The 26,471-nt window shown below is 51.3% G+C and overlaps 1 protein-coding gene across 3 annotated transcripts in view; it reads left to right on the top strand.

Moving 5' to 3' along the window:
* The window catches only part of Ppp2r2c (protein phosphatase 2 regulatory subunit Bgamma), a 101,720-nt gene that overhangs the window by 42,251 nt on the left and 32,998 nt on the right, over positions 1-26,471 (top strand). Inside the window, exon 2 of one of the 3 annotated variants that reach the window (XM_074042662.1) lies at positions 14,707-15,105. The exons of the other annotated variants lie outside the window; for them this stretch is intronic. Within the exon in view, the coding sequence (XP_073898763.1) occupies positions 15,030-15,105 (76 nt within the window). The 5' untranslated portion in view covers positions 14,707-15,029. The remainder of the gene's footprint in view (positions 1-14,706; positions 15,106-26,471) is intronic. 3 annotated transcript variants of the gene reach the window in all.

Here is a 26,471-nt window from a genome sequence, read left to right as displayed (position 1 = left end):
CAATAAGTGCCCCACTCTCATGACCTCATCACCCCTAAAAGGACCCAGGGGTCAGTGCTATTGCACTGGGGTTGTTTCAACACATGAACTTTGGGGACACGTTCAAACCATAACAGTGGCCATTCATTTTCTTTTTACTCTGTTGGTTCATCTGAAGGACCCGGACTTCATCCTTTCCTTCAGTGAGGTCTGCTAAAAGCACGCAGTAGGAGTTGAACCAATGGCAGTTCCCTTCCAGACCTTTGCAGGTAGGAGGGAGCCGTGGGCATGGGGAAGCAGGGAGGAGCTGGGGCAGGACTGACCCTGCAGAGAAAGTGCATCTGTCCCTCTGGGGCCAGATGCCACCTGAGCACCTGAATCTTCAGGCTGGCCTGGTGCCGTCTGGTGCCTGGCACTCTCGGATGGCAGGGGACGCTTTTGGTTCACATACAGTGGATGATATTCTCACCTTCATCGCCCATGGCATGTTCTGATGGAAGGAGACGCTGGCAGTGGGACTTGGCAGGAGACGAGTCATTTGTCATGGCTCTGTGCCAGCTTGCATGTCGTTCCACCGCCCGTCCTTGGGAAGTCTTGCCTACCTATCACATGGAGTAGAGTGTGTGTGTGTGTGTGTGTGTGTGTGTGTGTGTGTGAGAGAGAGAGAGAGAGAGAGAGAGAGAGAGAGAGAGAGAGATCCACAACTCTGAGGATACAGTTCCTCAGAAGAGACTGAAAATTGGGGATCTCAGTGTGTTGAATAGTCCCCCAAATTTATGCCAACCCAAAACTTCAGTATAGGATTTTACTTAGGACAGTGTGTGTTTTACTTGTGTGTGTAGTTAGGATGAGGTCACTGCAGGAGAGTAGGTCTAAACCCAATGGCTAGAGTCCTTGTAAGAGGAGGAGAAGACAGAAGCACAGAGAGGCATGTGATGACAGAGGCAGAGATGGGATCAATGAGTCTGTCTTTCTGGAAGTGACAGAATGACCTTACCCCCGCCCAGCTGGGAGAGAGGCCTGGGACCTGTCCTCCCTAAGAGTGACCAGAGGAAGCTGGCACTGCCCCACCTTGGTTTTGAACTTGCAGAGCTGCTGTTGTCCTGAACCACACATTTGCTGTCCTTTGCTGCAGCCCTCTGGGCAGCGGTGCAGCCAGGCCCTTGCTGGCCCTTGAATCTCCCCAGCTGCAAGCTGAGGTTTAGACTGGAGCAGGGTGGCAGGTGCTGTCTGTACTTGGGCTTTGTGGCTAAGGCCAGTCTCTGTTACATGTTTTTCTTTGTTTTGTTGTTGTTTGGCTCACAACCTTTAAAAAATGCAAAAAACAAACCAAAACATTCTTAGCTCTTGGGCTGGCCTTGGTCCCTGTGCTACAGTTTTTGGCTCCTGGATTGGAGTCACGAATTTTGCCTTTAGAGAGCCTGTTAGCAGCTAACCAGGCGGGATTCTGCTTTGTGTTTTCCTCTGTTGGTGGGGACAGCCATACTTTTCGGGGTCTACCGTAAGTCCTCCCTGTCCTCTCTTGCCCAGCAGGTGTCTTATACACACTTTATGCCCTGGTACCGTGCTCAGAATCCAGCACAGGGCAGAGTTCCGGGGTTTGCTGGAAGAATAAAAGACCCTTTCCAGTGCTCTGACCACCCAGGGGCTCCTCTATTTGAGTGGTGACATCTTATGCATCAGTGTCCACTTGGGAGATAGGATGCCAGCTGAGTCATCTTTGGGTGATTTAGGCCCAGCACAAAGTTTGATATCTGAGAGGAAAATAGCTCAGCCACAGGGGACATGTCTGAAGGAGCTCCAGGCCCAAGGGGCAGTTTGACCCCCATGTAACCCAATAGCCAGGTGCTGCCAAGAGAAGTGATTTTATTTTTATTTCTTTTATTCATATGTGCATACAATGTTTGGGTCATTTCTCCCCCCTTCCCCCTGCCACTTCCCTTTCCCCCCAACCCCCTTCCTCACACCCCCTACCCCCTCGCTTCCAAGCAGGAAATGTTTTGCCCTCATCTCTAATTTTGTTAAGAGAAAGTATGAACATTAATAAGGAGGACCAGGGGGTTTTGCTAGTTGGGTAAGAATAGCTATACAGGGAGTTTCCTAGTATTGCTTCCATGTATAAATGTGCCGCTTTCTAAGTTGATTCTAAGAGAAGTGATTTTAAATGGGAGACTTAGATTGGAATTCTGGCTTTGCTGTGTGGCAGCTGTGTGAGCCTGGGCCGGTGTCTTAACTGTGCTGGACTTCACCTCCCCATACAGGGCGTAACAAGCCCTGCCTGTGAGGTGTGGTGAGTATGGGCTGAGCAAAGCTTACAGGCACGGTGCTCTTCCTGGATAACAGCCCTGCCGCTAGTTGGTCCTGGATAATCAAACCTCACATATTGGGTGGGAAGGAAGGAATAAGCAACAGAAGGGGTTTAACTGACCAAAGTTAAGTAGACTCACAGCGGGGACACATTGAGACACCCCTTTGAACATCAACTTAGATGTTAATAATGAAAAATAGGACTGTAAAATAGGTACAGTGTGAGGGAGGTACTTGTGGGAGGGGGGAGGGGAACTGAGGATTAAGGTGAGGGAGTATGGTTGATGGACTTCATATACGTTAACAAAATAGAAGAAACCTCTTGCTCTAGTTTTAATTTGGGTGCGGAAGGGGCAGAGGGGGAGAGGTGGCAGGGGTGGTTTAACCAATGTACAATGTAAGGCTATTCGGAATTGTCACAGTGACTTTCCCTGTGTAATGAATATATCCTAATTAACAAGAAAAAAAAACCTCACATTTTACATTCTGTCCCCTTGGGACTTCCCATGTCAGCACTGTCTGGGGTGCCATGGTCACACCACTTCACAGATGGAGAAAAGGCCCAAGGAGGCAGGTGACTTCTCAAGGCTACAATGCAAATGGCAGACCAGGGACCCCTAGCCCAGTCCTCCTGTCCCCTGTACACCCTCCCAGTCTGCCTGCTGGAGGCATGGTCCCCGCCGCGCATGCTTGGGCCACATTGCCAGTGCTAAAGGAACCCAGCACTGTGTCAGACATGAGACCCAGTGGCAGATCCCAAATGCTGCCATTCGAGACCAGCAACCTCCCTGGAGGCTGCTCCCTGAGCCTAGAATGAGCTGCGGGTGGGGGCCTCCTGTGTCCCTTCTGTCCTGTGCTTGCAGCCTTTGATCTCATCCTGAGTCAGGTCCTCCTAGGCCATGACAGTCCTGAGAGAGCTGTTGGGTCACCCTTGGCTTTGATCTACAGCTGTGGGCCGTGACCATGGACATGGGGCCCTGGGGCCTTGGGCGCCTTGGTAAGAGAATGTGTTTACCAAGAACTGGGGCAGCCTCCAGAGTAAGCTGGCACCAGTGGGCCTCACAGGCTGGCCCTGGAAACTCAGCCAGCAGTGTTGCCCTGGGGATTCTGGGAGCCTGGGCTGAATTCCAGCATTGCAAGAGAGGGATGTGTGTTCTCTAGAGGGGCAGAACGAGGTCACTGCAGGAACAGACTGAAGGACCCCAGTCAATGTGGTTCTCAGTGGCAGATTCCCAAGGCCCCAGGACTTGGAGGACAGGCTGTGGAATTAGGGGTGGTGGCCATGCCCCAAATTAAGGTAACTCAGGGCCAGATCCAGGTACAAGTCTAGGAACAGGGAGCAGGGAACAGGGAGCCTGGGGTTCAAACACTCACAGGCAGCTTCCATCTGCCCCTCTCAGCCTTATCTGCTTCTCCCTCTCCTTCCCCTCCCCAGTGTAGGGTCTGTGCTGGGGTCTGGGAAGGGTGTGAACCCATGAACATGTTACAGGAGGCAGAATCAGAGTTCCACTCTTGTCACCCATGTTGCTGGCCTCGAGGACCTGGCCAAGGCATGGTGGCCACATGGGCTTCCTGAGGCCAATCCAGAACTGGAGACTAAAGGGACAGAGGGCCGAGTGGTGGAGCAGATTGGCTCCTAGGCATGTCTTTCCCAGGAGGAGGGGGGTTGGGCTCCCCATACTCAGTTCTCCCCACAAATGCTTCCATCAGAGCAAATTCCTCCTCCTGAGAGTGCAGAGGGAGAGGCCAAGAGCACCCCGCAAGGGCACACCAGGCCATAGCAGGCATTTGTAATAAGGTACCTCCATCAACCCTGTCAGAGCCCCAGGGCCATCTGCAGGTGACACTGTGGCCCAGTGATGAGAGCAAAGGCTTCAAAGCAGAAGGATCTGGGTTCGGAGCTGGCTTTGCCCCTGGCATCGGTGTGGTTTTGAAAGGGATGTGGAGGCCGTGGCTGGTGAACCACCATCCTTCCCTTCAGCTGATTTATTTTTCGAGTAGGAGTCGACACCAAAAGAACAGCAAAAGGTATGGCATCGTAAGGCCACGATCCAGTAACACAGTCACCCATTACCGAGTGTCCTGCCTGTGTGTGGTTGTACTGCTGGGCTTCTGTACAACTGGCTGTGTGGTAGATGTGTGAGAATATGCCGCTCTCCACTGTCACCAGGAGACAGGAAATTTTTGGCTCCATTATAATCTTGTGAGGCCATCCCTGAATCACCAGGATGTACTGTGGGTCGGGAACTGAGGTTTCCTCGAAAGCTGAATGAGAGCTCTACCCTGGCTTGTGTAACCTGTGCAGCGCTGCTCCTAAGTGGGTGCCGTGGAAGTCAGCCCTGCAGCTGTGCTTGAGGCTGAAAGGGACATTGCTTTTGCCTGCCGCTCCCCACCAGCTCCCTGCTTATTGACCACTGCCCTCACCTCACCTTGGTCTGCAGGCCGCCTGCAGATGAAGCAGCTTTTTTGTTAGTTTCCCTGGAAATCTGACGTGGACATGTGCAGAGCGTTGGCTCATCTAGCTGAGGCCTGCAGAACTAGGTCTTTCCACACGGGTGGAAAGGAATCGGCTGCTTCTGGATAAGTCCTCAGCCTGCCCAGCCTCCACCAAGGCACTTGGCATCTCAGGCCAGTCCTAGTGCCAACTGGGAGGAGAAAGAAAGGCAGGGCCTGGTTTGAGAATTTATTCATGTACCAGCATGCACTGGCACACATGTACACACATTTATACATATGTACACATACATACACACAGGTACACACATGCATGATCTATATTACTGTCCAGTGCATCATTCATGGATTTGGGCCATGTCAGTCTGTCTTGGATCACTCCTAGGTGACATGGTGTTGGCCAAACTAAGAACCCCAGTGATATTCTGTTCTGACTGAGCATAACCAAGACTCTCACAGGAGGAAGGGGAAGGGCCAGGCAGGGGCTGCAGAGGACTATGTTGGGTTGGGGAGGTCCCCTGTCACAGAGCTGGCCAGCTTGGGTGGAAATCCTGGCTCTGTCCCTGACTAGAAGTAGTCTTTGGGTGGTCACCTCCCTTGTCAGGGCCTCAGTGTCTCCACCAGACAATAAGAAGATTGTTGAGGTGTCCAGATATGACAGTGTCCAGTCTGCAGTGGAGACATGAGCCTTGGCTTCCACTGCTGTTCATGCGTGTGACCGTGATCCTGTGTGGGTGAGAGGCAGTGGGGTCCTTTCTCCAGCGGGGAGAACTTTGTGGCCCACTCCAGGACCAATGCCTGGCCTCTGACACACCCGGCAAATGTAATCCAGGGCTGAGATGAGGCGTTGGGCTGCTTTATAACCTGGTGTAGGGTAGCTCATGGGAGACAGCTGCTGCTTGGGTTTCTCCTCTTCTTATAGAGCCACCTTCATGACCTCACCTCACCTTACCTTTGTTACCTCCCAAAGGCTCCACATCCAACTACCAGTGACCGTGAGTTTGAGGATGAACTCATGAACTTTTGGGAAACACATGCAAACCATAGCCATGTGCAATTGACACTTCATAAGATCACCAGGGGACCAGGGGAGGTACAGTGGGGAGCCACACACCCACGCAGAGCTGGCGTGTACAGGGACATTTAGGGTGGGCTGTGCCGCTGCAGAGTCTCTTTATTGAGCTGGACTGGGGTTGTGGCCCACTCCTGTAAAAGGCCCACCCCATTCTAGGTGGGAAAGACCTGGAATGCCCACCCCCACCAGCAGGAAGCACCAAGAAATGAGGGCTCGTCTACTTACCAGACACGCACGTGGGCCTACTGTTTGCCAGGCATTGTTAATTTTTAACTCCCAACTCATTGAACCATCAAAATAATTACATTATTCCCAGGCCCCTGTCCCAGGTGGAGAAACTGAGGTGCCTGGGAGATGAAGTGACTGAGGCTCATGGCATAGCCACTGGGATAGAGGCTGGCAACTTAAGAGTGAGGTGAGAGGAGGGATAAAGGGACCAGAGACGCGTCCTTGAGTCCCTCCTGTCTGCGTCTGGGGCTGGTGCACGCGTGATCAGCTTAGGATTCACTATTTAGTGTTCCACCGTGAGGTTGGTGCCGAGGTGCTCCGTGGTGCAGCGCTAGGGACCTGGCCCTGCCACTTCCTGGCTGTGTGACTGCAGGCGTGTTGCTTGCCCTCTCTGACCTCAGTCGCCTCATCATGGCTGCTAGGATGAAATGAAATCTCTGTGTCTGAAGGATCCCGAGGCAGTGTAAGGTTTACTGAGGACAGTGTGTTAATACGCTTGGGTGGCAGATCTGAGTTTCACTAGCTTCTGTCCGGCCTTACTGTTGCTCACCTGTGCCCTGTCCACACATCTGGACCAAACAGAACAGCCTTCACAGGCAGGTCCCATTACAGACTGGGCCCGGGTCCCCACTCAGTACCTGCCACCAGGTGTGCCTCTTTGCATCCCGCCCCCATGCTCTTTTTGGTATTTTACTTTCAGTCTAAGTCTGAACCCAAATCTCAGCCTCCACCAGCTGGCGGGCACCTGTGCCAGCCCCCAGCCTCCTAGCACTCACCCGGGTCCTTCTTCCCTTGCTGCCACTCCCAGCCAGGGCTTTGGGACTCTGCTCCACCGGCGGTGGGTGACGAGAGTTAATTAAATCACATAGTGAGCTTTGTAGAACACGGGATGCTTCATTAGGCCCTGCGTGAACAAGCACGCCCCCCTGCCCCGGTCCCCGTGCTGGTGTAATTACAGCTCACACGGCCTCATTAGCTCGGGAGGCCGCTGGGAGGGCTAGGCCTGGGGGCTCCACCAAATGGGGGCCTCTCCCTGAGTCTGCTTCAAGGCAGACCTGGCCGTCTGCTCACCAGCCTGCCTGGTGGCATAAAGCTGGGTCCTTGTGAAATTAGGGGCATCCAGACATTTGCCATGTAGGTGTGACACCAGCGTGACTCCTTGCTTGGAATCTGCTTTGCAAGACAAGGTTTCCCTAAATCCTGACACAGGGGAAGGCCTCAGGTGGAGGAAGAGATGGAGTTTTCATCAGATGAAAGATAGAAAGGAGTGCCAGGCAGGAGGAACTGTACAGGAAAGGACTTGAAGGATAAAGTGGTCCAGCACACCCACTGAGGCCCAAGATCTAGGTCCATCCTGACCTGGGGTGAGTCCTGGCTCTCCCCATCTCAGTGTTCCCAGGGCTGAGATGCAAGGTTGCAGCCTCTGGTCTGTGTGTTCCTTGTGCCTCTACCTTACCAGTCAGTGATAATGTCACTTTACAGCCCTGTAGGGAGGCCCTCCCTACTGTCTCCCCTTCCCATTTCCAGATTCCTGGGCGAGAAATGTGGTTGGCTCAGCTTTCTGGGAAGCTTGTGATTGGCTGCCTCTGGAAAGGGATGGCTACCTCTTGATCCAGTCAGCTGTGGGCAGGGTAGGGGTGTCAAGTGTGAAGAAATTCTGTCTAGCCAGGGCTCCCTGAAGCCCCCTTAGGGGAAAATTGGGGATCTTGGGAAGGGGGCAGTCAGAGGTCACTTTGGAAATCTTTGCATTCCTTTTTGGGGTTTCTGGTCTCTTCTGTCATTTCTTTGGCGTTTTCATTTTTTATTAACCTAAAGCCATATATAACTTAATTTAGAGATTGCTAACTGTACCTACCGAATTTTCAGTAACCTCTAAATCAGTGCTGAGCACATTACACAAATAAAAAGAAACAGGTGGAAATAGTTGTAATGTTTCGTAGGTGTTTATATAACAAATTTACATATCTAAGATGTTATCAACACAATCAGTATAAAATTATTAATGAGATAGCTTTCATTCATTTTTCATGCTAAATCTTTGAAGTCTGGTGTGCATCACAGCCAGCTACAGTTCAAGGGCTTAGCGGCCACACGGGTAGTGGCCATCCTGGACTGCACAGCTCTGAATGGTGACTTTGCTTTCTAGCCCAGGGAAGTGCCTTTTCATCTGTTTCACTCACTTTCAGCCTACATATCTAAGTGTTTTGACTTCAAGGTCAAAAGGCAATGACTGCTCATGACCTTTGCTTCTAACCTATTGTGTCCTGTTTTTGCAGGGTCACTGCTGACTCCTTGTCCCCAGCACCCTGTCTAAGGCCAGCCAGAGAGCCCACCATCACCACTCATTTCTCGTTAGTGAGTGGAGCAGTCACCTGTGGCAGGAGTACGCACGTGGGGTAGCTTGAGCACACACATCTTTTCTTTTAATGTTTTTCGGCCAGAAGTCTGAAATTGAGGTGTTGAGAGGGCTGTGTGGGGAGAAGCCTCACTTGCCTGGAGTTAATTTCTTGCCTTTTATAGCCACAGCCCTCCAATACCTGCCTGGTTTCTACATCATGTCTGTCTTCTCGGTGTCCCTTGTAAGGACACTTGCCACTGGATTTAGGGCTTGCTGGGATAATCTAGGCTGAACTCCTCATCAAAAAAACCCTCAGTTTAATTACATCTGTGGAGAGCCCTTTTCCAAATCAGGTCATAGTCACAGATTCTGTGGACTAGAGTGCAGACACATATTTTGGTGGTACCATTCAGCCCACTGCAGTGAACTAGTATTTGGACAAAAGGAGAAGCAAAGAAAGTGAGTCAGAATTACAGTTTTCTGAGCTGTGAAATGCACGAGTGGGACTAATGAAATGCCCCCGTCAGGGTGATACTGCTCTCCTTGGCTGGGGCTTGGGCCACCTTGGCCAGGACCAGGTGGGGGTTAATTTGATGTATTGAGGAAGGCAAAGCGGGAGAGAGAAGAAAGGCGATAATGCCTCAAGTTGTTCAAAAGTAAATAACATCAGCGCTCATGGCGAGCCCGGAATCGGGCCAGGCTCGGCCCAAGCACTGCTGGCAAACGCTCAGCTCCATCACGAGATTGCAATCATCGTTGTCTGTTGTGTCCACGTTCTACACGTCTGAATTATCAGTGAGGATGAGATAGCAAACTAAGGGGACAGGACCTCCACCAGGACACAAAACCAAAGAACTGAGCAGAACGCATAAGTCACTCGATGGGTTCTGACGACAGCACCCGCTCCTGGCAAGGCCATTACCATGGTCAGGCTTGTTCATGGATCACTTTATCCGCCCGTCTTTCTTTTAGACAATCACCAGGACGGCACTAATTTGGGTTTGCAAATGAGGTTTTCAGGATGATGTCTTGTCAGCATCTGGATTGAAGATGCTTCCCAGACCCCCACCCTCGGGGGGAGGGGGCAGGCCAGCCCCTCCCCCATCTAATCACGCCTGGGAACCTGGGGGTCTCACTCATGGGCCGGGGGAGCCGTGAATTGTAATGAAACTGCTCGTGGTGCCACCTGCGTGGGGTTGCTCTCCTGTGCCTTCCCTGTAATTAAGTCAGGGATTCTCCCTCTGCCTTTGAGTTGAGGTTTGTCCTCCCCGGGCATTCATTCATCTGCACAGCCCTGTTTGTTATTTCAGTCACATGTGTGTTTACCAAACCACAGTTTAGTATCTGCCGGGCGCCAGCTCAGAGCAGGTGGGGCAGGAGGTGGCCACACAGAGGCAGGCGGGGAGAAGGGCTGGCTGAACACAGCATGACCCTGGGGAGTCCTCTTAACCCTTCTTGCTTGATTTTTCTCATCTGTAAAATGGGGAGAAAAACATAATAGTCACTACCTTACAGACAGATGCCTGTGGGAATTCAAGGAGGTCACGGATGTAGAGCAGCCCCCAGAGAGTACTTCACGTCTACGACCTCACTTAACTCTCCCAGTCGGTCTGCAGAGGTTACAGCTGTCACCATTATTTTGCTGCTGAGGCAACTGAGGTCTGGAAAAGTGTAGGGCTTACTGAAGGTGGCACTAGTAGGGTCAGGTATGGTGGCTCACTTCTGTAATCCCAGCTATGTGGACCCATGAGTAGGAAGATTTCCATCTGAAGCCAACCCATGTAAAAAGTGCCAGGCCCTATCTGAAAAATAACCCAGAGCAAAAAGGGCTGGGGGCATGGCTCAAGTGGCTGAGTGCCTCCCTAGCAAGTGCAAGACCCTGAGTTCAAACCCCAGTGCTGGGGGGGTGGGGGAAATGCCACTAGTAGAATTCTCCAGTCCTGGGCAGACCTCTACCTGTCTCTCAGCTCACATGGGAACCCCACCCACCTGGGCTGCCCACTCCAGACCAGACTTTCCATGGCGATTGTCCTGACACCCTCAGTAACACACAGAGGAAGATTCCTCACACGTGCCAAGGGGTGCCATGAGTGGTTCAGGGAGGGTGAGGCGAGGACAAGGTTTTAAAGGCAAAAGCCAAGTGGATTACATAAGATATTTTGAGATGATAATCCGTGACCACCAGGATCAATAACCCGGGAGGCATCCGTCTAAGATGAACATCCTGTGTGAGAGTCCTTGCTGTCAGGCTGAGCCTCAGTTCCCCTCTGCAGCAACTCCCACTTTATTTACTTATTTGGGGTAGGGCTTGACAAAAGGGACTCCATTTAGATTCTTATGACTTTCCTAGGCAGATGCCCTGAATGTACCTGGCTTGTCCATGCCTCCTACCTGTGTGTCTTCTGCAACCGCAGCTCCTCCATGTGCACCTGTTTCCTTAGAAGTCCCTCTTGGTGCCTGTTAATTACAGATTTCTGGGTCCCACACCAGGCCTCCCAACTTGGGATTTTTAGAGCCAACCATTTCCTGACAGTTCCTATTGGTACTTCTGACGCACTTGCAGGATTAAGGACTCTCTGCTGGCCACTTGGGGCTGTCCTCTAAGTTTTTAGGATGACAAGTGTGCTACCTGAGTGCAAATGCTAGACCAAGCAAATACACACCCATACTTCAAAGTGCTGAGCAGGTGGCAAGTCAGGAGTAACCTCAGCCTTGGCCAGCAGGGTGCTCTGCCAGGTGGAGAGGCTCGTGGTTCTAGTCCATGACTGCTCGTTCCCACCAGTGGGATGGGAAGGGTCTGACTTAGAGTGTCAGTGTGTTCCCAAAGCCTCAGGGAAGCTCTGATGGGGATGTCTGCAGCCCAGGTCCCTGACTGCCGCTGCCACCTCCCCAAGTTTCCCATTGCCTCCACACAGGAGTGCAGAGAGGAGATTCAGGTGCGATTTCATCTCTTTCTTCTTTCTTTTTAATCCAACAAGATTCTTGGGAGGCTGGAAGGCAGAGGCTGAGGGGTAATTCTTGTTATTCTTGTTGCTAGACCATTCTGAGTCTGAGTCTCAGCCCCCAAATGAATGGTCCGTCCACGTCAGCCAGCCAGCGGCTCTGGGTTCTGCCTGTTTTGATTGCACAGGGATGGGGAAGACGCAATCATCCTCCCACTTGCGGGGCACTGTCCTGCTGTGAGCAGTAATTGAAGTTCTCGACTGCTTGGTGGGTCTGATTAGCCCAGTGGCTTCTCCTGGCCTTGGCAGTATTTATGCTCCTTCTGCCTGCTGGTTCCACCAGCTGGTCCTTGAAGGAGTGCCTGAGCCAAGAGCAGAGCCAGGCCACCCACTGTCCCCTTGCTGGATGAATCTCTCTTGGGGCAGTTGTTCAGAGCCTAGTAGGAGACTAGTGTTCCAGGTCCAGAATGCTGATGGGGTCCTGCCGTCCCCCAGTGGGTTGGATGCTCCAGCTGGGCACACCCAGGCCCCTTCCCAGCCAAATACCCATCACCTGCTCCTATCAGTTGGTAGGATTCAAAGGCAGTGCTTCTTCCTACAGGAAGCCACCCTCATCCCCAGGCTGGGTGCTCTCAGACCCCATGTCTCCTTTCAGCACACACAGAGAGCAGGCAGCCCTGTGCCCGTGCTGCAGGTGAGGACACCTAGTAGGAAGTGGATTAGCCAAGCACAGCATCTACCAGCGTCCCATACTTGCCCTGCAGAATGAACAAGGAGCCCTTTTTTGATTTGGTGACATAGAGCTGAGTATATAAAGAGCCACAGGAAAAAAGCAGGTGGGGAGGGCTAGAAGTCAGGCAGGTGTATATACACAGCTTACCTGCTCATCTGCTGAACGACCTTGGGCAAGACATTCAGCTTGGAACCTTGATCACTGTCCTCCACCTCCTCCGCTGCTGGGAAGGGCCACAGAGATGGTAGCAGCAAACACTATGTCTGGGAAGTGTGTTACCACTTATCATCACAGGAACCCATGAGCGAATTCATTGGGGCTCATCTTATCATGAACCCCAGTGTACAGATGAAGATGCTGAGGCTCAGAGAGGTTCAGTAATTGGTCCATAGTCACATGGCTAGTGAGTGATGGAGCCAAGATTTGACCAGGGCCTTTGGCTCTGATACTGATGCCTTGGACTCTGCTCTCCTGCCCGAGGTGTGCAGGCATCCCATCTGTCTGACATACAGTAGGCATTTAAGTGGAAACCACTGTTACCACCTCATACCCTCCTCAGCGCCATTCTTGACTCTGTCTGTCACCAGAACAGCAGTAAAGCCAGGGTTTTGCTCCCAGTCTCCCTTGTTGCTTTTCTCTGTGAGCTCATTGTCAGGGCTTTTTTTGCTGATTTGTGGTTCTCACTCTGTGATTGTGGCCCCCAGAACCACTTGGGTAAAGTCATAGCGACAGGGGGGTAGGACCCTCACAAAATCATGCTGAGGGGGAACCTCAAGCCGGTTCACAGATGTCTTAAGCTGGGGTGCACCAGAGTTTAGAATCTGGCACTGTGTTCAGCCCAGCCACTGTTCCAGGTTTTGACCTTACCCTTGCTTTCTGGAAAGTCCAGGAGCTGCATCCTCTTCACCTAGGAACTACCAGGAATCTATGACCCTAGAGTCACAAACGTCACCATCATAGCCAATATTCCTGACAACTGACTGGGCAAGCCCATGCAAAATATTAAAACTAAATATTCAGGTGAGGTTGGCCATCTGGAGAGGCCCAAAGCACCTTTCTGAGCGCCTGCCTAAGCCTGTTTGTGGGTTTGCTTCAGCGGAAGTTAGATTCACTGTGTCTTTGTTATTAGCCGAGTCTGGGAATAGAAGTCTCCCCCATGAACAGCTTTCCCAGAGGGGCAGGTGAGCTGAACCACTGGAGCGCTGAAGTTTCCACAACCCTTGACCATAGCAAACCTGGAGTAGAGGTCAGCAGTTAGCAGAGGTGGAAGGATGGGACCAGCCAACGTGAGGCAATTCTGAGATGATTGGTCAGAGGGCCCCTAGCTGACCTTACATCTCCTTTGGAATCTGGGTGTCTTGAGACAGAGGCCACCAGCCTAGGAATATGGGAGAGGCATTGGCAGGCCAGGATCTGTCATGGGATTTGGGTTACTGGGTCAGGCCAGAAGGTTCTTGGTCTCAGCAGAGAAAGAATTCAAGGGTGGACACAGGAGGCCTAGGAGAAGCAAAGCAAAGGCCTAGCAAAGCAAAGAGAAAGAAAGGTGAAAGTACATTGGGGGGAGGGGGAAGGCAGGCTCCAGAATGGGGGCCAAGGTCCCAAGACCTCACTTCTACTGGGGAAGGGGGTAGTTGTTCCTGGAACACGGGAGGGACCCCTTAGAAACTGGGCTTTGTGTCATTAACTCCTCTCACATGTCAGTCAGGGGAGGTTTTGGCCTAGGATCATCAGACCAGGACTGTCCATTTTCTGCAGACTTTGGATCAACAAGACCCTGCTGTCTGTCACCAGTGTCCCATTAATGTCAAAAGGTCATCCTTCTCAGCTATTAGGTTTCCTAACTCCCTGCCTTGCCCTATGTCGGATCAGTGGATGCATGACTAGATTGGCAAGCACCCAATTTGTCCAAAATTCTTTTAGAGCAGGGGTTATCAAACTTACAGATCTCAAGATCTCTTTACAGATCCCCAAAAGCTTTTGTGTGTGTTTGTCTGTGTGCATTCTTTTTTACCATGTTATAAATTAAAACTGAGACAGTCAAAAGATTTATATATGGAATTATTTCCAAATAAAAATCATAAATCTGTTATTTATGGGAACATAAATATTTTTTTCTGAAAAAAATCCTATGCTTTCCAAAGCAAATAAAACATGAGTAAGAAGAGTGGCATTTTTGTAAATTTCTTTAATTTCTCTCTCTCTTTCTGGCAGAAGTGGGGTTTGAAGTCAGGGCTTCACACTTGCAAGCAGACACTCTACCACTTGACCACACCTCCAGTCCATTTTGCTCTGGTTGTTTTGGAGATGGAGGTCTCATGAACTGTCTGCCCAGGCTGGCCTTGAACTGAGATCCTCCAGATCTCAGCCTCTCAAGTAGCTAAGATTGCAGGAATGGGCCACCAGCGCCTGGCATTTTACTCTCTTTAATGCCTGGCTTCGTTGATGACAGCTTTATTCTCACATTGGCTTCTCATTCAGTCTCTTATGATGCATGGGTTGAAGTATTGTAAGTCATCATTGGCATCACAGATAAATAGTTGGAGGAGGAAGAGCCCTGAGAGTCCCTAGAAGGGTCTTAGGGATTCCCCAGGGGCCCATGGGCACAGCCGAGAACTGATGTAGGTGATTGATGAGAATGTGTCACCCCCAGGTGACTCATCCTTCGACGGGGATCTCAGGATCTTTGGAGCCCTGACAGTGTCTGACTTGGAGAGGGCCTGAAGAACAGCAGCGGGACTAGCCTGGCTTCAGGCTCCCACTGAAGACCTCTGCCTCCCACTCAGCTGTCCCCAGCACTCTCATTCAGCTGCAGACTTCCATTGACCACGAAACTGGACACTTCTGGTAGCAGTTTGCCTGCATGTGACCCCCCTATCAGCTGCCTACTGCCCACCTCAGCCTGTTAAAGCCACATCTGCTGCTCTGGTCTCTGCCTTTCCTCAGTACCCAAGAAGTCTTGCAAAGGGCTCGACCATGGCAGGGGCAGCCCCAGCCTTTCCTGGGTCATCTCAGGCCACCTCACTTGCTTTCGGCTTCCTGCCAGCCACTGGTGAGCTGTGAGTGCTAATCTGTTCAACATGCAGTTAGTAAAATTCTACCATGGGAGGCATGGCACTTGTCTCATGCCAAGTCCGGGGTGGGTTGGACCTGTTTGGACAGATCTGGGTGAATTTGTGACTTGATAAGTAATGAATGATCTCAGCTGATGAGACATGCACCAAACAGTTATCTCCCTTCACAAGCAGGATCACTTGGGCTGTCAAATCCGTCAGCCTTTTGGGGATCAGATCAGTTTCTGGAGGTCTTGGATGACAGTGGGTGGTGGGGGTGGCTGCTTCCCCTCCCTCCATATTCCCCTCCCCATTTCCTCTTTACTCTGCAAACAAAGACTGTAAAAACCAGTGCAATAAACTGTACCCACCTAAAGCATTGAGTTCTGTCACCTTGACAGCTGTATGCACTCAGGAAGCCACCTCTATAACTAACACTCAAGACACTGGGCCACTCCAGAAGCTCCCATGTTCCCGTTCTGTGCCCTCTCTGTACCCCAGAAGACTATGGATTAGCCGTCTGTCACTGTGTTAATTCGTACTTTCTGGAATTCCATGTAAATGGAATCACATCTTACGTTTTCTTTTGGTCTGGCTTTCTTCCCTAGGCGTATTTTCATCCCTGCTCTTGCATGGATCGACGGTGTGTTCTTTTTTACTGCTGAGCACAATGGCTGTGTCACAGTGTGTTCATCGGTTCACCTGTGGGTGTCGGTTCTGAACTGCTGTGGTTGCAGCTGCTGTGCCATGTATGTAGTTGGTGTCCCTTATCACTCTTGGTCATGAGGAAGGGTTGGGTTCCATAGTAGGCACGTGCTCAACTCTTTAGGAAAATCTGTCCGGTGTTTCCCGCAGGGGCCCTGTCATTGCGTTCTGTCAGCAAGGGACAGTTCAGGTCCATGTCTTCAGCTGTGTCACGTCTTATTACCTTTCACCATGCTCACGAGTGCGCCAGTGGGCATTGCATCTCCTGAGCTTGTAATTTGCACCTCCTGACGCATCTTCCGTATGCTCTCTGGCTGTGCCTGTGTTTTCCTCGGAGAGACGTCTTTCATATCTTCTGCTCACTTGTGATCAAGTCGTTTTGATCTCGTTATTGAGCTGTAGCCGACCTCACACATGTGGTAGGCCTGAGGGATGTGCTTCAGATATTTTCTTTCATTTCACAACTGGCCTTTTTGTTTTTAGAATGGTTTCTTTCCAGGAGCACACATTTTTAATTTTGTTAAACTTCCATTGGTTCGTTTTTCTTTTGTTGTTTGTGGGTTTTGTGTTTTGCCTAAGAAATTGCAAAGCTTTTCTCCTGTAGTTTTATTGTTTTAACTTTTTTTTTTTTTTTGTGGTGGTACTGGGGTTTGAACTCAGGACCTCATGCTTGCTACCACTTGAGCCATTCTGCCAGTTTTAACTTTTATATAGGCTGTGGGACTCATTTCAGTGTGATTTTTGTGGCTGGTGTAAAGTATTTTTTTTCCCACCATATCGATCCTCATTTATTGGAAGGACTGTCCTTTCCTATTGAATTGCCTGGCGACTTTTACAGAAATGAATTGGTGGTGGATTTGTGAGTCTGTTTCTGAATTCTTGCTCCTACATTGATCTGTGTGTCTGTCCTTTTCGCCAGTGACACAGTCTTGATTGCTGTCGTTTGTATTAGTCTTCCAGTAGGGTGGGTAAGGACTCCAGCTTTGTCCTTTTTTGGTAAAATTGCATTAGTTATTTTCAGTCCTGTGCTATCAGGGAACATGCTTGCTCACTCACCCTTACACCTCTGAGACAGGTCCTATCAAGCCGTTGGGCTGATGAGGAAGCGAGGGTGGGGCTGAACAGCTTCCAGGCACCTAAGAGGTCAGGCTTGAACACCGGGGCACTGGTAACAGTGGCTGCTCCTGACCTCTGGGTTCTACTTCCCTCTTTTGGGTTCAGCCCATTCCTGATACTAACCTCTGCCCTAGAACTACAAGGTTGAGTAAGTCTATGGGTTTCTTTGTCTGTCTTCCTCTGAGCTGTGGACCCCACAGAGGCAGAAACCATCTGGAGATCATTGCTGTGGCCCAGCTCTGAGATCTGGACCTTGATGAAGTGGACCGTGATGAGTGGACTTTGGTGAAGGTGGTGAGTGGGTGCAGTCCATTCAGAAAGGGACGCTGACTGCCTTGGGTTCCAGGCAGGAACCACTGTGCTAGGCAGGAAGTGAGTGCAGAGTACTGTGGCCTGAGCTAGAGGAGGCCTGGGGGACAGTGGCTCTCTGAGGAACCATGGATCACCAGACTCAGAGCCTGACCCCACCTGCAGACATGCCCACACCTGCTGGTGACACAGAGATGCTTCATAAACTTCAGGGAATGGGAAGAGGCCAGCACAACACAGGCTGCAGGGACAGGTGTCCCTCTGAGAGGGGCAGGAGGGAGCCATGCTGGAATTCAGAGGCCAAAGCAGAGCAGCTGTGAAAAATTTGGTCACTGAGGAACCCCCCGCCACACACACCCAAGGCTGGTCCCATTCCCTCGCCCAGCACCTGAAGCTGGCAGACCCACTCAGCCAGGAATGGTGCCCCGGATGTGAAATTCTGCGTATCAAACCAGACCTCAGCCATCAAGGTCTCTGCAGCTGGGGTGCTTGTCCAGGCCAGAAGAACTATGGGCCATGTGGTTCCAACTGTCCTTCCTGTCCAGCTCCTGGTCCTGATGTCTATGATGCTGAACAGGTCACTGGGGGCTTTGTAGCTGGTAAGGGTCCTGCCCGCTGCCACATGGGACTCCCTGTGCTGTTCTGGGCTAATGGGTGGGCACCAGTGCTACTGTGGGGAGAGTTTGGACTCAGGGATGACACCAGAATTCAGAGCCTGAACTTGGGATCTTGCCATTGTGGACTTGGTGGCTCACTGAGCCCAGGAGGTGCCAGAATTGATGTGCATTGATTGGCCTGTGTCATTTTTAGGAATTTCAAATTGTACAAAATAATGGATTTCATCATGACAGTTTCATACATGTATATAATATACTTTGATGATGGTCACACACACCCCTTACTCTCTCTTGTCCCTCCTTCACCCTCCTTCCTCTTCCCAAATCATCCCCCTTCTACTTTCATCTCTTTCTTTTTATAAATCTAAATTCCACATATTAGAGAAAAGGTGTTACGTGTCTTTCTGAGTCTAGCCTATTTTGCTTAATATGATATCTCCAGTTCCATCCATTTTCTGCAAATGACATCATTTCATTCTTTTTTACAGTTGTATAATACCCCACAGTGTGTATAACACATTTTCTGTATCCATTCATCTATCGGCAGTCTCCTAGGCTGACTCCATAGCTTGGCTATGGTGTGCAGGTGTCTTATTCTTTGCTGACTTATATTCCTCTGGATATATACCCAGGAGTGAAATACTAGGATTTATTTGAGGTGGTTATTAAATCACAGGTAGCTTGGAATCCATCCAGGCAGGAGTGTTTACACCACAGACTGGGCCACTGGTGCAGGCTGAGCGCTTTCCCCCTTCTCCCACACTGTACCCTAGCACACCATGACTCTGCTTCCTGTAGTCTCAGATTGCCCTTGTAAGGATGGAGGTGATACCCACCCCTTCAGGCTGACCCCACCAGGCATGAGGTCATAGATACGCAATGCTTGTAAACGGTGTGAGCAGGAAACCATGTGCGAGGGGGGTCACCACACAGGTGGTTGGTGTGGTGAGGGGTGCAGGCCACAGAGGAGACTATGGGTCTCTGATTGTGTTCCATGGAGGTGTGTGGTCATCCCCTGCTGCAGGGGCCTGGGACTGGCCTGACCACATGGCAGTGTGGGGAGCACAGGCCCTGATGGCCAGCCGATGCAGAGAAGCCACCTGCACTGGATCAAAGATAAGTCCCATCCTCAGAAGCCATGTCTCCTCAGAAGCTGTCGGAGGGTGTGGGTGAGGAGTAGCACACTAAATCCCATTCCTGTGTGAGCCTCTGGTGACCAAGACAGGGACCGCTCCAAAGCCAATTCCTCCATCACCATCTGAGAGCCCAGGCCACCTGTCTGTGCCCGCAGAGGGCTGGGAGAGGGGCACCAATGGGAGGCTGGGAAAGGCCGCTTTCCAACCAGGGAGGCACAGGATGGAGGGTCCTGGGAGAGCAACTCTGTCCATCTTACAGATGAAAAGCAGAGGCCCTAGAGGCCGAGCTGCTGTGGTCACAGAGCAGGACAGAGCTAGAGTTAAGCCCAGCTGCCTCAGTGTCAAGCCCTGCCTCACCCTAACCCAGCCCACTGAGCATCTGCCAGACTACCACCTCGAGCCTGGGACGTGAAAGCCAACTTTTCTCTGTGCCGTGCACGGTGCTTGCTGTGTTAGAGGATACGCTGTCACACTGCTCAGACCAGCCTGGCAGGGCCAGCCAGGATCCGCTTGGTGCCCCTCTGAATTCCCGTTAAACTGTAGATACTTGTTGAATGAGTAAATGACCTCTTTTGGAGCAATGAAAAATGTCTGGGCGGCTAAAGGGTGGGGATTGTGCTGGAAATGGTGTGACAGGGTCACCAGGCAAGGGAGCCTGTGTCTGAAGGGCCACAGGGAGCCATAGAAGGCTGTAGGGAGGGTCATGACATGATGAGGTTAGTCAGAGTCTGGGCAGAAACATGAGAGGTGGTGGAGAAGATGGGCTGGTTCTGTCCCCCCAGTTCAGGCACATGTGACAAGGACACCGCAGCTCAGTACCTGGCCACACCCTGGAGCAGACTGGCCTGGCCCCTGAGGCTGGTGAACACAGTGATGTGAGGAGACCTGAGGGGTGCTCTGGTTGCCAAGCCAGTGTGGCCCCCTCCACTTACCCACCTGCCATTTGCAGCCTGAGTGGGGAGCAGGGTACAGGGGACCCCAGATGCTAAGAGGCCAGAGGCCAGCCCAGACCAGCCCGCTGGTCCTTACCCAAGTGGTCAGTCTGAATCTATGTCAGGCTGCCTCACTTCTCCTCCTGGCCCAAGGACAGCACAGCACAGTTTGTAGAGCTCCTCCCAGCATGGACAGCTCCTACTGTCACCATTTTGCAAATAGGAAAACAGACTCAGTGGCTGATGTGACCTGCCTGGACCACACATCCAGGGCAAGGTGGAACTCAAAACCAGGTCCCCAGCAGCAAACTCACCACATCCCATACCCTTTCATCTTGTGCTTTAGTCATTTTTCTTTCAGTATCTCTGTGGCCCTGTGATTATGTTTGTAGCAAAAATAATAAAAAATAATAATATGCTACTAATTGCAGGCAACAACTTTTTCTTGTCGGGTGATTCTGTCTTTGTTGACTCATTTAATCCTTACACCTGAGCTGAGTATTTATTATACCCACTTCAGAGATTAGGACGCAGAGGCCCAGCGACTGTAGCTTGCAGAGAGCCAGGCAGTGCTTCCTTCCTCAGCACATGAAGGAGAAGTGTGGCCGTGCAGATGCCAGGCACTGGCGGTCATGCCCAGGGAGAGAAGCAACTTTGGGAGAGAAGCGGGAGGCCTGGGAGCCTTTCAGAGCCTGTGCCTTACAAAACAAGTGGGGAGCAGGTGCTCTTTTCTCAGGCCCCTCACCTTGGCCTATTTCAAGACCAGCAGCTGGCCACCTGTGCAGACAGGGGTCTGATCAGTGATGGCCAAGCACCCAGAGAGCCATGTGGACACCAGAGCTGGTGTCACCTCTGCACAGAGCACAATCCAGCCTGGAGTGGCCTCAAGCCTAGGATTGTGACCAGATCCTGCTTACAATCACAGGCAGATTCACAGCTGCTGGGCCCTCCCTGTCTCAGCTCATCTGCTGGGGGTGCCATTTGGCCCCAGCAGGAGGAGCTGGCAGCCACAATCCTGGCTGTCCCCACCCTGTCCCTTGTGGAGTGGCCTGGAAGGAGCCATGTTTTTTGCCCTGGCTCTGGCACACCCCCCCCACCCAAGGGTCCATGATGATGGGCTCTCAGAGGCTCACGGCCCCCGGCCCCTCTTCTAGAGCCTGGGTTTTTGCTTAAAGAGCAAGGGACCTCTTTTAGTTGCCATGGTGACACTGGAATGCGACTTTGTCATCGAAGGGAACCAAATACTGCTGTGTGTTACAGCATGCATGGACCCCAAAAGCATCGTGCTAAGTCAGAGGTGTCAGACCGGCCCAAAAGGATCGTGTCGCACTGTCCACTGTAGAACCTTAGCGACAGCAAGTCCCTTTGTGGCTGCCAGGGGCTGAGAGGAGGGAAGGGACACTGCCCTGGGCGTGGGGCTTCTTTTTGGTGAGGGGAGTGTTTTGGATTAGAAGGTAGTGGTGGTTTTACAGCACAGTGAATAAAAAAACCACAGAAATACATTTACACTTTGAAGTGGTCACTTTGTGCATCGTATATTATTCTCAACCCTAAAAATGTTGAAGTAAAAACAAAATCATGCTTCTGACAACTCTCCTAATGGCAAGAACCCAGAGCAAAGCCTGGAGAGCAAGTCTTCTGTTCCCTGTCCCAGGTACCCCAGTTCCCAGTAGCCACCATCCTACACTGCACTTTCGTGAGGTCAGTTTCTACACTTTCCACACACAGTGAGGTCATTCGCTCCTTATCCTTCCAGGCCTGGCTTCCTTCACGTAACAGTGTCTTCCAGGTTCTTCCATGTTGTTGCAAATACTAGGATTTTGTGGATTTTAAAGACTGAACAGTATTCTACTGTGTGTTTCTGTACCAGATTTTCTTTGTTCGTTCACCTGTCGATGGACACCTAGGTTGGTTCTGTTTCTTGGCTATTTTGTGAACAGTGCCACAATGAACTTGGGAGTACAGACATCTCTTTGACGTGCTGGTTTCATTTTCTTTTGGTGTATGTCCAGTAGTGGGATTTCTGGAGCCAAAGAGCATTTGATTTTGTGTTTGGCAGCAGTCGTGTTGGTGGAACTGAACGGTCAAGTCCACCCGCTGGTGAGCAGGTCACTTCTAACCTTAGCTGGTCACAGCTGCTTGGAGTCTCCCCTGCACGTGTGTTATTTGTGGTCAGATTTACACACCATATTTGGGGCTCCTTCTCTGGAGCTGTCTTCTTTCCAGAACTTTCACCTTTCTAGCTGCTGAGGTTTCCTTGGACTGAGGTTTTTGGAGCCCGTGAGACTGTGGCTTTCTGGGTGAGTTTTAGCAGCTGCTGGCACAGGCTGGGACTTGTCCCTCAGGCTGGGTGAAGAAAGGACACTCACCCGACCTGGGGCTTTTCCTCCTGCTGTGAACCCTGGGAGTCTGCCTGCATTTTGGTTGCCTTCCAGCACCCTCAGATAGTTTGGTTTAGTTGTCGTCGTTTTCTTGTGGGGCTCCATTGCTGTCATCTGTGAGAACACTGTCCCATCCGGGGCTCCTGGGCTAGACCAGCAGTGCCCAGCAGACAGACGGCTCTTGGGAAGTGAATGTGGCGCCCTCCACGCTCAAGGCCAGAGGCGATGTGTACACAGACAGCACCAGGGAGAAGTAGCGACCCTAGCCATAGCTGCAGGAGGGACTCTGACCTGGCGTAGAGTAAAGGAGGCTGGCCAGGATGGCTTCCTGGAGGAGGAGGTGTTGGAGCTGGACAAACCTCACTCTCCCAAGATCAGAGGACGACCTTTCATAGAGGTGGCCACCATGGTGACTGAGCTTACAGTTCGTGGGTGCGAACTTCTGGCTGTCTGCAGAGTAGTTTTGCCGGCATGAGGCGGCAGTGCCCCAGCCTGAGGTGTGGGAGCTGCTCTGTAAAGGTTTACAGGACAGGACTGGAGGGGCTGCTGGTCAGGACCCAGTATGCTGGGGCCAGGTCACAGATCCACACTTCTCAGCTGGTCACTGCCATTTCTCTAGACGCCAGGAGCAGAGATGACAAAGGGCTGTAGCTTTCTGTTCAGTAAGTTTTGTTAACATCTTAGGTGAGCTATGTCAGGAGCATGTGTCTTTACAAATAACAGTGAATTCTTCGAATAATGATAATTTCACTATGTCAATTTTACTGACTTTAATTCACCAAGTGCTACTGATTTCACTTGATATTCATGGTCGTTGGCCATCACAGGTTTTTTATCTCTCTCTCTCTCTCTCTCTCTCTCTCTCTCTCTCTCTCTCTCAGGATTGAACTCCTGATTGCCAGACAAGCACTCTACTACTTGAGCCATGCCCCTAGTATTTTTTTTGCTTTTTCAGTTTGTTTGCCTGAGTTGTCCTGGAACCTCTATCCTCCTACCACTACCTCCCAGGTAGCTGGGATTACAGATATGGACCATCTCTCCCAGCCTCTTTTATCCCAATCTTAATGACAAATATCAACGCTCCGAGCATACTTTATACTTCACACGGACATGGATGGAGAGGCTAAGGCTGGGTTGAAGAGGCTGCAGGGGTCAGAGGGGCTGTTTGAAGGCAGAGAGCGGGTACAGTTGCAAGGAGAAATCTCTGGAGAGGATCAGATGAGAAGTTTTACAAACAGCAGGTGCACAGCTGTCAAATGCAGGTCTGGGCTGCAGGCTGCCAGTTTGAAGTGGGCTACATGTCATAGGCAGGATAAGCTGCCCTGGAGCTGGAGCCTGCGGACAGAGGTGGTGGTCCTTTACCAGGCTCATGCCAAGTGACTGAATATATGATGGGTCAGTGTGCCCACCACATCTCAGTTGTTGGTGTGCTCTTTTTGTAGTCCAGGTAAGGGGTCTTATTTCTGCTGTGATTGACAAGCTCATGTGTCTGGTGTTTCTGATATGACTTGATACATTCACAGATGTAATTATTCATTGGCACAAATGAATTATTTATTAGTTGTGCCTCATGGTGTGCTGGCAGATGGTGGCTGTTTACTTGTATAAACAAGATGTAGAATCATTCAATCTTGGCACTTATACCCAAAATGGAGTAACTTGGGTCAAAACTGTTGTTTTATAAAATGGAGTAACTCAGGGCTGGAGGAGTGGCTCAAGTAGTACAGCACCTGCCTAGCAAGTGCAATGCCCTGAGTTCCAAAATCAAATAAATAAATAGCAACTAAATAAATAGAGCTACATGATAATAACATAGAGTGACTCAAGGTTAGGCACAGCCTAAAAGCTGCTCCTCTGTACCACAGGGAGTAGCCCAGAGCAGGACAGCCTGGTCTCCCCAGAGTCTTGTCCTTTCTGCCTCCCTTCCAAGCCCTCTCACCCCTGATTTCTCATGAGCCTTTCATCCTGGGAAGGCACTATTTAAGCCAGCACCCACTCATAGGAAGCAAGGCTCAGAGTAGTTGCAATACCTGCCCAAGGCCACACAGCTGCAGGCCTGGAGCCAGGACTCCAGCCCAGGCTTCCAACTGGTCCACAAGAGCTCCAGGGCTTTTGCCTGGGGAGGGGGAAATAACACTGATCTCCCCTTGGGCTGGCATGAGGTGCAAAGGAGGCAGTGGACATGAAGTGACATATAAATTGTAAATTGCCAAAGTCATTAATGTCTGTTACCGTGGTAACCACCCAGCACCACATTGCTCTGAATGGCAAGGTTATGTTGTCATTTAAATTGGATAGCATTATTACTTCCCCATCATAAAACAATATACGTCACGCATATCCCCCACTCACAAATTATATGCATTCAATGTGTGGATCAATTTTGTTTATCAGTTATACCCCAATAAAGCTATTAAAACGAATATACCTTCATTACAGAAAATCCAGAAGACAGAAAAGTAAAAAGAGGAGGGAAAATTATTTTATTTCAGGCACCCCGAAGCAAGCTCTGTTGACATTCTGGAGAATTCTCATCTTTCCCCCAGCTTGTTTGCTTATTTAATGTGCCTGTGATCACTGGTCTATATAATTAAAAACATTTTATATACAATTTTATATCCTGCTCTTTCTCCTTTAGGGGGTTTTAATATGAAACACCAGGAAGGCGTGCCGCCTGTGGGACCCCAGCAGTGTGGGCTGAAGCTCCAGCTTCAGCCCAGCAGTGTCTGACGTCCTGGGCTGGGGCAAGTGCCCATGGAGGGACAGGATCAGGCAACGAGGACGTTTTGAGTCCACGCCCGGTGGGCCCTTGCATGGCCCCATGGAGCTGTCTCTCTCTGTCTTTAATGGGGTGTGTGCCCATGTCAGTCGGGGAGCCTGTCCAGTTGCCATTGGCATAGCTCCTCTTCTATCACCATCAAAGTCGGCATTGTCCATGGCTCACAGGGCAGTGTGGCTCAGGAGCCACCTCTGAAGGACATGTACCGGGGGCCGAGGCTGTGGACTTCCCTTGCATGGGCTGCGCCCTGGGTTCCAGCCCCAGCACTACAAAAGCATTAACTAGCTAAAAGACATAGAGAATAAATGGCCATAGCTTGCCTCCCAGGTGCAGGTGCCACTGAATCAAAACCCCTGACACGCACCCTTGTGGAGCCTGGAACTTACTTTCTAGTATGGGGACAGCCAACAGTTAATAAAAGTGTCCTAAAAGAAAACTGGGTCGGGCAGAAGGGACTCAGGCCTCTGTAGAGGGGCAGCAGGGCACCCATTCTGTGCTGTGCTCAGTCAAGGGAAAACCCCTGCAGGCACAGAGGTCTCAGCTGCAGACAGAAGGCGGCGGGGGCTGTGGCATGGAGAGCTGAGAGTCCAGAGTGGAAGCTGGAGCAGCTCGCTCAGCAGTACACATCCCATGGTGCCTGCAGAGGCTGACTCTGGGCTTGCCTGGGCCTGCTTTGCTCTGCACTCTGTGGCCTGCTCCCAGCTGGACTTGGCCATTGGCTCTGCTATACCTGCTCCCCTGGGGACCTGAGCAGGTCCTTCTGGCAAAGACAGAGGCCCCAGGGCAAATGCAGCGCCCAATCCTTTGTACATCATCTGCTGTTCTCTTGCAGGCCCCAAGCGAATCTCAGTGTCCAGAGTCAAGGGCTGGGAGCAGGTCACCTGGCCCAGGGTGGGGACACTGCCAAGTTCCATGGAGAAGGACACAAGCAGGGAAGGGGAAAAGTTGGGTCCCCTATGTTTCCTCTTGGGGCTTTCAGGCCACTGACACCTGTGTTTCACCTGTATGGAGTGGGGAGCCATGAGGGCCTGGAGCCCAGGTGTGAAGTGGTTAAAGTAACATGGGTTTCCCCACGTTGCCCTCTCTTGAAGGCCAGGTCGCAGCCCTTGGAAGACTGAGGTGACCTGCTTCCCCAGGCCAGGGGTGGGAGTGAGTGGTGGTTAGGACCTGGGCATGTCGTGAGGGAGGAGCCTGGCAAGACTGGCTGTGGGAAGGGAGAGGGAAGTCAGGATGACCAAAGGCTTGGGCTGAGTCAGCCCATACTGGAGCCGCCATCACTGAGACCCCAGTGAGGAGGAGATGGGGAGGGGCCGGAATTCAGGCTTGGGGCTGCTGGAAGGTTGTGAACAGAGAGACGTTCTGTGACCAGGAGAACCAGCACGCTGTCAGC

This window comes from Castor canadensis, chromosome 9 (assembly GCF_047511655.1).
Source record: "Castor canadensis chromosome 9, mCasCan1.hap1v2, whole genome shotgun sequence".
NCBI lineage: Eukaryota > Metazoa > Chordata > Mammalia > Rodentia > Castoridae > Castor > Castor canadensis.
The sequence above is the reverse complement of the archived record's forward strand: the minus strand, read 5'-3'. Positions and strand labels throughout refer to the sequence as shown.